The 13,067-nt window shown below is 48.5% G+C and overlaps 2 protein-coding genes across 5 annotated transcripts in view; one reads left to right on the top strand and one right to left on the bottom strand.

Annotated features, from left to right (window-relative positions):
• Positions 1-3,197, top strand: part of WDR17 (WD repeat domain 17) — an 86,201-nt gene extending 83,004 nt beyond the window's left edge. For 3 of the 4 annotated variants that reach the window (XM_059685805.1, XM_059685803.1, XM_059685806.1), the window contains one exon: positions 1-3,197. This exon is cut by the window's left edge and continues 1,177 nt beyond it. The gene's annotated coding sequence lies outside the window, so the exon portion shown is untranslated. The other variant, XM_059685804.1, reaches the window with a different exon arrangement.
• Positions 2,495-7,890, bottom strand: SPATA4 (spermatogenesis associated 4). The gene is made up of 6 exons (XM_059681237.1): positions 7,628-7,890; positions 7,154-7,283; positions 6,713-6,831; positions 6,381-6,601; positions 4,756-4,932; positions 2,495-2,505 (listed from the first exon to the last, which is right to left on the bottom strand). The coding sequence occupies exons 1-6, from the start codon at positions 7,888-7,890 to the stop codon at positions 2,495-2,497; spliced, it is 921 nt and encodes a 306-aa protein (XP_059537220.1).
• Between the last annotated feature and the right edge of the window lie 5,177 nt (positions 7,891-13,067).

The raw sequence follows: 13,067 nt of genomic DNA, 5'->3' as shown, positions 1-13,067 counted from the left end.
TAGGATATTAAAAGTTTGGATATAGTATGTAAACTCAGGTTTTTAAAATATTAATTAAAAGAGTAAAGCTACAAAAAAGAAAAGCCTGAAGCATGGCCATAAGTATCTCAGTTGTTCTAGAATTCTGACTTTGAAATTTATGAAATGAATGCATTTCAGGAAGAACAGTACTTTTATACTCGAGTCATGCAGAATTTATAATATAGATGTTTTTGTCTAATAATCGTGGTTATTATTTTTAAACTTGTTGCATTTAAAATATTTCAACATTTTTCTTAAACAGCTTCTTAAAACAGAAAACAATATATAATATATACCTATCACATTGACCACTTCTAACTCCTCATTAAATTTCATTTTATTAAAAAAATTAATACTATAAATGAGAATGTATGCAACTCAGAGAGGCAGTGGGTAATATAAAGTGTATCTGAGTATTTTTTAACCCTTGGTAATAAATGTAACTCAGAATTGTTTATTAATTGGCATATGTGTACTAGAATTGCCTTACTTCAAAATGAGTCTAAGTCAGTGGTTCTCAACCTTCTGGCCCTTTAAATACAGTTCCTCATGTTGTGACCCAACCATAAAATTATTTCCGTTGCTACTTCATAACTGTAATGTTGCTACTGTGATGAATCGTCATGTAAATATCTGATATGCAGGATGGTCTTAGGCGACCCCTGTGAAAGGGTCGTTCGACCGCCAAAGGGGTCGCGACCCACAGGTTGAGAACCGCTGGTCTATGTCCTACCATATTCCTCTTTATTCTGTTTTAAATAAGGAAGCCTATCTTTTGTGCTTTAATTCCTTCAAAAGCCATCATTGAGTTTAAGTTATACATATATAAGTAATCACATTTTGTATTTTAACGAATGCAGGAAAAACATATTTTTATGTATAAAGTATGAAAAAAAATCATGTCTGAAATCTGTCTGAAATCTAAACTGGGCTGATTCAAGTGCAATTCCATTATGCTTTGACATCTACAATGTTCTATACCTTAATGTTAATTTTAACTATGAATTCTTTGCAGAATTGTAAATGTCACTTGACTATGTCAATCTGTATATATTGTACCTTGATATGAAAAAAATAATTTTTTAAATTATAAAAGCATTTTCCATGGTTAGATTTCATATGCATGAAAATCCAATAAACAATATGAGCTTATTTTACTATTTGAAGATGTCCATAGTGTGGACAAATAATTTTGCAGGTTTAAAGCTGCCTTTATGGAGGAAGTCTCATAAGACAGTGAATTTTAAAAGGACTGGGAAAATTTTTTCTCTCTAACATTACCAGGTGTTTCACAAAATTGCAATATCAAAATGATTTACATGGTGTGAAAACCTCTGATTTTTATGTCAGTCAATTAACGAAACATACATATATTTCCACAAGACCATTCAGATGTGCTCAGGAACATGGTCGCACTAGCAATGACTGTGCTTTGTTGTCCCTGTGGTAGGAAAAATGACATTTTTTGGTCTTCAAAGGTATTCTGAATGTAGTATACGTGTCACACATTATTTGTAAAATCCGGTATTTCCTATTTAGTGCACTCGTAACACGGAAGTTATGTTTATAGAGCACTCCTAGTGAGTGCTTATGGTACCGTACCTTTGAAACATTTGTACGTAAATAAATTGAAAAACACTTCCTGCTGCATTGAAGCAGCATGTGACTGTGCATGTAGTTGTCTAGGTTTGTATGTATGTACGTATTCCAGGTCCCCCCAGGGAAAGCCAGATGGGACATGGCTAGCTGGTAGGATGAGCATCAGCCTTGTCCCTAACGCTCCACTGCTTCCCAGGGCACTGCAGGTGTGAAGGGTTGGGCTGTCCATCAGAGATTACCCTCCCCGGGAGGAAGCCGACAAAAGTCACGCCATGGACCTTCAGAGGGAAGACCCTCCACGCACAGGAAACGGCGACTATGTAAGCCGCCACGTGAGCAGGAGAGAGCAGCAGGGTCTTCCATGGCCCCAAGGAGCATTCTGCCACTTGATGGACAGGACCCTGTTCCTGAGGCGGCCTGGCTCCCAGGAAAGTCCTTCCTTCCTTCCTCCTTCCTTCCTTCCTTCTTTCCGTCAAAGAGGCTCTGAGCCAATGGCCTGCCTAAGACGTGCCCCAGCGTTGGCGTCCAGGGCACACTCATCCTCGAAGTTCTCACAGTTCCCCACTCTGCTCTGACTGTACCCGCTGCCCTCATTCACTCACTCACTCACTCTCGGGGATGAAGCCTGGGGACCATTTCCTATCTCTCCCAGTCCTCCGCCCTCCTGCAGGGTCCTAGGGACCGGCCACAGGCACAGGCCACGGGGGATGGGCTTTTCCAGGAGGTTGAACGCGGTGTCAAGAGGAGAGAGCAGCGTGTCTGACTGTTTATCCCGACCCAGGCCTTTTCTTGGGATCTTCAGCTGACTTCTTCCTAACACCCTTCCCTGGGATCGGCAGTGGATGGGTTAGTGGTGATCCCCACCAGCTTCGACTTAGATGTGTCCTGTTAGAACGCAAGGCAGCAGGTAGGGACCTGAGAGCTGGTTAGGACGTGCATTTGGACTGAATCCTTTACCGCAGATAAAACCAGAGTCTAAACACCCTCCTAAGAAGTCTTCTCTTTCTTTTACTAAATGTGCTCTCCCCCAAAATGTAAGATCAAACAAGGAAGTCTCCGGAGGTAGAAATTCTAATAAAACTGTGGGAGCCTTCCACTCTGCAGGAAAAGTGACCGAGGGTAGCTGGAAACTGACCCACACACGGTGGGACTTGCCACTGTCATCTGGGAAGCCAAAGGGACTGTGAATGCGATGGCGTCTCACAGGAGTGATGCCAGTTGAAGAAAATGTCCCCAATACGAACATAACATTTCCAAAAGATGGAAGAGAACCCGCCTTTCAGGGTGCCAGCCCGCTATGGTCTCCCTGCGGTGAAGTGTGGGCGATGGCAGCAGCCCGTGGGTACATTGAGATGGAAGAAATGGGTCCCTGAACCCCAGACCAGTTTCTAAGTGAAGGTTTTCCTTCTCCACAGCTCGGTCTCAAGGAAGGACGCCAGTTTGTAAGAGACGTTAACGGCTATTTATGGACCTGGGCAAGATGGCCTGTGGGCCAATGTACAAGGATCATCGTTCAGAATTAATGTTTTTATTTATAGATGTGTTGTGTAAATAAACACTGTCCGGCTGCCTAGTAACTCTTTTCATTTCTAATGAGGAAAATATCTCAGAGCACCGTCACCATTCCTACCAGCTCTCTGGGGAAGACCTGTGGCTCGTCGAGGTGAGTTGTGTTTAACTGCACCCTTACGGTGATCTGGGCTCATTCTGCGCTAATTAATTTGCTTCGTGTTTGCCACGGGGTGTGGCACAGGGGATGTTAATAAACGGTTGTTGAATGGAATTGAGAAGAAAAAACAGCCCAAGAATGGATACGACAACCACTTTAATTTACTTTCCATTGAAGTATCAGCTAAGGAGGCGATTCTGTCCCTTTAATGTGGCAAAGGTGGTGGCAGCCCTTCTTCAAATCCATGAGGGGTTTCCAAGGTCACCTGTCCAGGTCCGGACAGGCGCCGTCTCAGGGCAGAGAGAAGGTGTTCCAGGCTGCGTCCCCTGGATTGGCTTCCTAATTGCCAGCGTTGCCTATATTTGCTGGAATGTTTTTAAAACAAAGGTAAAATCAGTGTGTTTATTAATTATGTACGCAACCACCCACGTTTCTGATGTATCAAACGTACGCACAGCGCAGGGCCGCAGGCGGAGATGGGCTCATCAGGATAGGAGCCATAAATAAGAGCTCGGCGTGCCACCCGCCTCCGGGAGGCGCCAGCAGGCCTAAAAATACCCGCGGCTTATTTTGATCCCGAAGATGACTCAGCTGTTTGTAAATGTTGCTTCGGAAACAGCTGAGGCCACTGCACACGAGTCCAGAGGCCTTGCTGTGGCGCGCGCAGTGCACACCCGCTGCTGGAACTCGGAGCACCTAGTCGGCCACCCGGGCCCTGCGGCTCACTCACTTCTCAAGGGGCAGTCCCGTCGCCACTAAGAAATCTATATTCTGTGGCCCATCATGTGGCTTATGCCAGACTTAGGTAAACCGATAGAGGAAGTGAAGTGTTAGAAAAAGAAAAGGACAGCTTCCCGGTGGGGCCCAGTGGTTGAGCATCAACCTAGAAACCAGCACCCAGATGGCTCCCTCAGTGGAAGGAGGGCCTCAGCTTGGGAAGCTCCCCTGATGGGGCCCCATCTCTCTACCAGGAGCACAACAACGCCCTGGCCAGTTCGGCTCAGTGGATAGAGCGTCGGCCCATGGGCTGAAGAGTCCCAGGTTCCATTCCGGTCAAGGGTATGTACTTCAGTGGCAGGCTCAGTCCCCCGCGCTGGTTGGGGCATGCGCAGGAGGCAATCAATGGATGTGTCTCTCTCACACCGGTGTTTCTCTCTCTGTCTCTCCCTCTCCCTTCCACTCTCTTTAAAAATCAATGGAAAAATATCCTTGGGTGAGGATTCACGAGAAAACAAGAGCAAACAGCGAGTCAACCAACTGTGGCATCATTTTAGACCCAAGGCTGAGACCAGCATTGTAACTCTTTTTAAAAATGGATGGAACTGGAGAGCATTATGCTAAGTGAAATAGGCCAGTCGAAGGAAAAATACCACATGATCTCACTCATTCATGGATAATAAAGACCCTTATAAACTTATGGAAAAAAAATAAATAAAAATGTCAATGAACACAGCAAAACAAACAAACCAAAAAATCCCTTTTCACAGATGAAAAGTTAAAAATGAAACCACAGCAAAAGCGCGTACGTAGAACAGAAACGTCCCGTGGCCGTGGGTTCGCTGCTTTGGGCTTGTGGCGAGAGGCCTGGGCAGAGATGTGGTCCAGAGTGAGTTCTCCCACGGTCGGTTTGACTTCAAACCTGCCTGTAAAATAGACACAAACGTCGTTTCTGAGGAATTCACTGTGGCCACTGGCCACATAAAGCCCCACGATTTAGAAATTCAGCAAATTGTGTAGATACCCGTTTCCCCATAATCCTAGGGGTGCTGTGACTACAGAGCCTAACACCCCTCTCCCCGCAGTGCTTACCTTCTTCATGCACAAAATAGTTGCTTAAAAAGTTACTTTAAGCCCGGCTGGTGTGGCTCAGTGGTTGAGAGTGGACCCATGAACCAGGAGGTCTCAGTTCGATTGATTCCCGGTCAGGGCACATGCCCGGGTTGTGGGATCCATCCCCAGAGTGGGGCGTGCAGGAGGCAGCCAATCAATGATTTCCCCTCACCACTGACATTTCTCTCTCCCTCTCCCTTCCTTTTTGAAATCAATAAAAATATATTTTTTATAAATCAAGGAAATCATAAGGCAGGAGGACAATGGCTGCTCTCAGCGGGAAGGGTAGAGAATGCTATCATAGAGGACGCACAGGGGGATGTGAAGGCACCGGTGATACTCTGTTTCTTACAAGGGGGAACACAAATGTATATGCATTATACGCTGCATGTATGATACATTTCACAGCAAAACGTTAGTGTCTGAAAACATCCCAAAAATCTGAACCTAAAATTTACAGTTCTGCCTCTGCTCAAATTCACAAGTAGAACAAAGAGGAGACACAGAAAATGACAGAAGATGGTAGAACAGACACGATAAAGGAAGGACAAAACATCTGTCTCACAATTAATTAGGGAGGGAGGTCAGGTTGCGGCTCTCCGCTCCTTCCAGAGACCAGAGTAAGATGGCTCTTCGGAAAACTGGGTTCAAAAAAGGGAGCGAGAAATCCTGATGACCTCCATCCGCCTGGCTCCGGAACGGCGTGGATGTCTAGGTAATGACGAGTCTCCCAGCGTCTGCAGTCAGGGGGGCCGGGTTCCCAGGCATGAGTGGTGTCCCGAATAAGTGTCAGAAAAGCCACAGCAACAAGATGACACTGTGGCTGACCCAGTCGGCCTGGCCACCTACACACCAGCAGCTACTACAGAAAGGACAGCACTGACCACACTCTAGAGAGCAGCTAGGGGTCAAGTACTTACACCCGGACGGACACTTAAACACGTCTATCCTCCTGGGTATCTTGAGTTGATATGTGAACTTCTGAATTCCCACAATATTTTACGTGAACAGATTCACTTAAAAGATTTTCTAAAAAGAAACGTGCCTAGACACTGGTAACCTGTGCTTTCATCGAAAGGAATGAATTACAATAACCACCCCGACGAAAAGAATTCATCCCACTGCTTGCATAACGGGAGTATTTCCCCGTTAAACCCGTGACCGGAGACAGCAGACAGGAGAGTCTTTCCTTCATCCGTGCCCAAGAGCAGCGTCATTGGGCGCGGAGGAATTGGGTTGAGGATTTCCAAGGAAAACTTACTTGGGTGCATCTTTCTGCTTAACTTCCTTTGCAACATTTGCAGAAGGAAGAGGAAATCGATTTTCAGCTCATTGCTGCGCAGGCTGCGATTGCTCATGAGTTCGGACAACCTGATGTTATCTTTAATAAACTTGGAGGCCGTGGACCTGGGGAGCAGAGGCAGTTGCATCTGGTAACTGTAGTCTGTGAAGTTCACAAGGTCGTCCTGGATACTTTCGGTTCTGGAAATAAAAAAACAACATGCTGCCCACAAGCGGCATTTTAGGAGTGAGAAGTGTGTTACCCAGCGTTTCCGATGACGCGGTGTTTGCTAGGAAGCCCAGCTCACTCACTCCTGGTGTGTTAGCAAGCGGTGCACCTCCTGGACCAGGATCTCCGGCACGCCGGCTTTGCAGTGGATCGTGCCGTAGATTAGTTCTCTGGGTAATCTGATTTTCTTTTTGGCCAGGAACTTTAAGAGTGGGAAGAAAACATTTGCATCGTGAGTAGTTTTATTCAAAGGTTCAATCGCTACGAATTCCCGCCAATCCCCCTTTTATCTCTCCACCAATTTTCTGTCTCACGTGTTCATCATTAAATGATGTCATTCGGCAAGAAAACCATTACCCCCCCACCCCCACGTGAAGTGAGCGTGTTAATAACCCTCTTTTCCATCTCAGGAAGCAAGCTGCCAACGGGCAGTATCCCCTCCGAGCCCGCCACACACGTCTAGAAACCCAGCCCTTTAAAACCACCCATGCGGCAGTGAACGCCGTCAACGGTTGCGGATTTACCTTTTCCAACTGCGCCCAGTTATCCAACTTGACTCTTAAAGAAGTGCCGTTTCTAAAGGATGAGAGGCTAAGGTCCCAGGGGTAATAGATAGCGAATATTTCTGCTACCAGGAAGCCATTGGAAAAATCCCTGATCCGTGGCCGGAAGGAAATGAGAGAACATGGGGTTACTTATACCGTCTGCGCTCCAGTGAACCCCAATCTAAGATTCTGTCCTGACAGCAAGTAACTGGTCTAGTGACCCTGAAGAGCCTGGACTATTTCAATACTCTGGTAGTCATCAAAGCCTTCTACCTATATTAGCGCAGGTCTAACATTTAATGATCGATTGCTTGAATGAATGAATGAATGAATGAATGAAATGCTCTATCGTGTTGTTTCAGGCCCGCTCCCTAAGGGCGCAGGTGTGTGTGTGGGCGTGGTGGGCGGCCTGGAGGAGGCGGGCGGGGTCCACCGGGCCCGCTTCTCCCCCACCTGTTGATGTTCCTGGGGAAGAAGGTGAGGTCCAAGCTCTGGAGCCAGCGCAGGATCGACCGAGACAGGCGGGACCTCCGGGGCGGGTGCGGGTAGACCAGACACTTCTTAGGCCGCCCCGGGGCTGCCTCTGCGGCCTGTGACGAAGGTGGAGGTAAGTTGGCGTGGGCTGCCTCTGAGGCCTGTGACGAAAGTGGAGATAAGTTGGCTTGGGCTGCCCATGGCACTTGCAAAATCGCTTTCTTCTGGCGGCTGGCTGCCATGTAGCTTTCTGGGTTTCCATAGCAGCACCCGCGGGGGCGGGGCCTCGAGGGCGGGGCCTCGAGGGCGGGGCCTCGAGGGCGGGGCCTCGAGGGCGGGGCCTCGAGGGCGGGGCCTCGAGGGCGGGGCCTCGAGGGCGGGGCCTCGAGGGCGGGGCCTCGAGGGCGGGGCCTCGAGGGCGGGGCCTCGAGGGCGGGGCCTCGAGGGCGGGGCCTCGAGGGCGGGGCCTCGAGGGCGGGGCCTCGAGGGCGGGGCCTCGAGGGCGGGGCCTCGAGGGCGGGGCCTCGAGGGCGGGGCCTCGAGGGCGGGGCCTCGAGGGCGGGGCCTCGAGGGCGGGGCCTCGAGGGCGGGGCCTCGAGGGCGGGGCCTCGAGGGCGGGGCCTCGAGGGCGGGGCCTCGAGGGCGGGGCCTCGAGGGCGGGGCCAGGGACGCGATCCCTGCGCGAATTGGACATGGACCTGGTCCTGGAGCTTCTGCCTGGGGGCTGGGGGAGGGGTGGAGGGTTTCAGGCTGTGTTCCTTGTCTTCACTAATTTAGCGCTCCCTTGAAGTTTACATTTTATTTTATTTTTTACATATATTTTTATTGGTTTCCGAGAGGGGAAGGGAGAGGGAAAGAGGGTTAGAAACAACAATGATGAGAGGGAATCCTTGATGGGCTGCCTCCTGCACGCCCCGCAGGGGGGAGGGAAGGTGGGGGAGGGGGGGCTGCAACCACTGGCCAGGCCGCAGGGCAAAGTTTTAGATCCCATCCCGAGGTTTGTAAGCCCGGCTGGAGGCCTGTTTCCAGCCAAGCGTTTTAAGGAGCAGGTGAGGGGGCTCCAGAGGATGAGGACAGTGTTGCTTGGAAACTGGAAACGATATGGTGTTTCCTCCTGAACACCCATGGGGAAAAAGGCCTTCAAAATTAAGTGCCCAGTGTCTAAATGTTTAATAAGATGCTTAATGTCTAAATAAATGTTTACTGTCTAAACGCAGCCTGCCTGTTTCCTTGATTATTACATTAAGTGTTTGTAAAAATTACGTAGTATTTGGAAACAATTTGTAAGTTGGATTTTCCCACTTCCTGAAGATGCCCCAGTGTGTGCAATTCATTCATTCAGTCTCCACTGAGTCCCTACTGTGCGCTGACACGGGTACTTGGGATTTATCAGTGAACAATGGGGGGGGGGAGGGGAGGAGATGATTGCAGAGCAGCATAGACAATTATAAATTATATATTTACACAACAGTTTTAAAAAATCTATTATACCAAAGGGGGGAAAAAATCAATGTGGCATGTAGCTACATGTTATTGTGCAAAAGGTAAAATTGTGGTTGGAAAAGGGGCCACATACTAATCTCGAGAGGATCAGGGGAGGCCTGCACGGCCCACCTTACAGCAGAGACCAAAGTAACCACACACACACACACACACACACACGCACGCACACACGCACGCACGCACGCACACACACGCAGTCTCCACATGGAAATTCCTAACTAAAAGTGAGTCATGGTGGACAGTCACTCCCAGGCCTGTAGCTGCCTGACAAAGGTTAATTGTTTTGAAGTTGCCCATGGTCTCTGCGCATCTAAGATAACATACCTTTGAAATGGCAGAGTAACCTTCCTTCAGACCCCTCGGCGCTCACCTGACCGCCCCGGAGTGCCAGCCCAGACGGCAGCCACACTGCAGGCCACTGGGCTCCCAGCCTTTAATTTTCAATCTGGGCAAGAGCGGAAGTACTAATTCTTGGCTTCCTCCAAGATTCCACTATTTCGAATGATGGAACAGAAGCTATTACACAAGGAAGGGATTTAGAGAAGGTGGGATAAAGTATGCACATTTCTTTTAACATCTAAGCCTGCTGCTTATTACGGATTCTGATACTTTCAAGACTCAGCCTAGATATAGGAATGTGGGATTTTTATAAATTGTAAATAGTCACTAATTGAAGTTTTGATAGAAATATTTTATGTCTAGCCCAGCCGGTGTGGCTCAGTGGTTGAGTGTCACATCGACCTATGAACCAGGAGGTCACAGTTTGATTCCTGGTCAGGGCACATGCCCAGCTTGCAGGGTGGGGCATGCAGGAGGCAGCTGATTGATAATTCTCTCTCATCACTGATAATTCTCTGTCTCCCTCCATGTTCCTCTCTGAAATGAATATACATATATATACATATATACATATATATGAAATATTTTATGGCTATTTGTGATCTATAAATCAATAGGACACAAAGCAAATTTCTCAAAAACTTGAGGCTTCTATGTGATTGTTTATGAAAAGGTCATGTTGCTCTACACCAGCGGTTCTCAACCTGTGGGTCGCGACCCCTTTGGGGTTGAACAACCCTTTCACAGGGGTCGCCTAAGATCATCAGAAAACACATATATAATTACATATTGTTTTTGTGATTAATCACTATGCTTTATTTATGTTCAATTTGTAACAATGAAAATACATCCTGCATATCAGATATTTACATGGCGATTCATAACAGTAGCACAATTACAGTTATGAAGTAGCAATGAAAATAATTTTATGGTTGGGGGTCACCACAACATGAGGAACTGTATTAAAGGGTCGTGGCATTAGGAAGGTTGAGAACCACTGCTCTACACCGTAACCTCCATTTAAAATTCGTTAAGATCTGGTTTCATCCCCGGGCTGCAGCGCCCAACTACCTACCTTTGCCTTCCGCTGTTTTAAGCTGAACTTGGAGGCTCACCCTAGAACTACAGGTTATTTCATAATTGCCACTGGACTGTGGGTGTTCCAAGGTGGCTCTACGGAAAGATTATGGTCCAGTTGGTACGGTGCTGGTGATGAAATACCCCCCTTATAAGGCTGCCTGCTAATGACCTTCCTAAGTTGGAAGGCATAGCCCTGAGAATGCAATAAACTAAGCATGGATTGCGAATGCCCTTTCTACTTAAACAAGAACTATAAACTTAAGTCAGAACACATCTACTACCTAAATTACTCTCTAAATATTTTACAGGTCAGTGTCAGAATCAACTTCTTAAAAGTGAGTGCAGGATTTTATCCTCTGCTTGGATATTTTACGATCGCAGATGCTAAAATTAGTTTCCGCTAATTTTGAGGCAGAGTCTCAGCCTTTATCTCCCCTCTGGGGGCCTCACTCGACGGTGTTCAGGCCGGGCTCACAGCAGAGCACTCTCCTCAGTGGAGCACTCCGGTGCATTTGACCGTTTCTCGTCTCCATCTGTACAGATGAGCCTGGATCCTGCTCACCCCTGTGACTGTAATTACAGCTCACGGTCACTCAGTGTCCATTGGTAATGACATAATGGGCCATAATCATCCCCTTGCAAATGGACACCCCAGTAGGAACAGTATCTTTCTCCCTCCACAAATACACAAAGACTTAAAATTAAACCTTTCTTTCTACATACACCGTGCGTTTGTATGGGAATGAATGGAACTGCTACAAAGGAACAGGCAAATGTATGAGGCCCTTGGATCTTCGCCTCTGATTGCTGAAGGTTAAACAGATGGAAATTAATATATTGGACAAGTTATTACTGTGAGAGCACAGCGGCTCCAAGATCTCGGTGGCTTCACCCAGGGAAGGTTTGTGTGTGGCTGACATTTCACAGGCACTTTGGGTCAGTGGGGCGGGTTTCCATGTGTGGCGATCCGAGCTGGGTGGGATTGCCTCGCTGGAAACACATGGCCTCTGAAGGTGCTGGGGCAAAGGGAGAAAGAGAGGAAGTCGCCGAGCCTGCAGGTCACCCGGGTCACTTCTGCTCATGTCACCGTGCACGCTCCTCTACCTGCGTGGGAGTCCCGGAAGGCAGGGGAGTGTGTGGCCCACTTAGCCACGCTCACCGCTGTGATGGGAAGCCTCCTCTTGAAGAGGTCTGATCCCGCAGGTGGGCTGCGCGCGGACATCAGAGAACGAGTTCCAGGGGCTTGGCCCGGAAAGCTCAGTCCTCCTCCATTTGGATTCTGGGTAGGAAATGGTCTCAGAGATGCTTTGTCAGTCACCACATTTCTGTCCCTCATTCTTTTCTTCTGGTGACCTCAGAGTTTGACCTTCTGCATCTGGAAGAAGGAAGTTTCCCAGGTGGGGAGACAGCTCTCCTCCCTCAGGTCAGCATCCCCCCCCCCCCCGAGAAACTGGGAAGTCCCCCAACGGAGCAGCGGGAAACGAGAAGTGAGCAGGAGAGATAGGAGGGTCAAAAGTAGTATCATTACCTATTGCCTTGTAACAGAACCATCCCCAAACTCAGCAGCTTGATTTACTGACCATAACTTATGTTCTCACACTGAGGTGGGCAGCATCGGCTCCTCCCGCCTGGTGTCAGCCTGGTGCTCAGGCTGGGGGGGCTACTGGTGGCCTTGCTCACACACCTGTCAGTTGGAGGTAGATCCAGGCTCCTCCCCCACAGGTGGGCCAGGCTCCTCCCCCACAGGTGGCCAGGCTCCTCCTCCACAGGTGGCCAGGCTCCCCCACAGGTGGCCAGGCTCCCCCACAGGTGGTCCAGGCTGCCAAGGGGATGGAATCAGAAGGCACAAAGTCCCCAGAGGCCTACACTCAAGAGTCAGCCAGCATCTCCCCCACCATGTCTTTTATGGGTGAATGATATTTACTGGGAGTTACAGCGTCACAGCAGAGCGGGAGCAGGTGCATAATTTGCAGGGCACCGTGCAACATAGAATATAAGCCAAACCAATGGACATGGACAACAGGGGGATGGGAGCATGAGTTTGTGTGTGGGGGGGAGGTTGGGGGTTAATGGGGGGGATGAGGACACATTTGTAATACCTTAACTAATAATAATAAAAAAAATTAACATAAAAAAAAAGAAATGCGGGCAGACCACCCAAAAGCAAGCTTTTCAGATGACACAGCACACCATTCACCCAGCACGGGTGCCTGCGAAGGGTCTGGGTGAGAGTCCAGCCCGTTGTTACTAAAATAAGCAGGTGGGTTGGTCACATAATTGTCCCTCCTCAGACACAACTTGATGAGGAATGTGGTGAGAGTCTCTGCAATACTTTCCACTGCTTGTCCGAAGGAGAATGCAGCTGAGAGTATGAAATCACGGCCTTCCATTCCCCGACTGAGACCGTGTGGCTGAGGACTCATTGAGTCCTTCCCACGAGGAGTCATTTCCTGCTAAGGCAACAGGCCTGTGCAGAGTGGATGTGCGTCTGCGTGAT

Source organism: Myotis daubentonii, chromosome 2, assembly GCF_963259705.1.
Source record: "Myotis daubentonii chromosome 2, mMyoDau2.1, whole genome shotgun sequence".
NCBI lineage: Eukaryota > Metazoa > Chordata > Mammalia > Chiroptera > Vespertilionidae > Myotis > Myotis daubentonii.
This window is presented reverse-complemented; position numbering and strand designations above follow the sequence as displayed.

What these genes read in the sequence shown, in the direction of transcription:
- SPATA4 (XM_059681237.1), bottom strand. Translation starts at nt 7,890, where the DNA reads ATGGCAGCCAGCCGCCAGAAGAAAGCGATTTTGCAAGTGCCATGGGCA. An exon ending in CGCTTGCTAACACACCAGGA is followed by an intron (nt 6,602 to 6,712) that starts GTGAGTGAGCTG and finishes TTTTATTTCCAG; the next exon opens with AACCGAAAGTATCCAGGACG. An exon ending in AAGCAGAAAGATGCACCCAA is followed by an intron (nt 4,933 to 6,380) that starts GTAAGTTTTCCT and finishes TCTATTTTACAG; the next exon opens with GCAGGTTTGAAGTCAAACCG.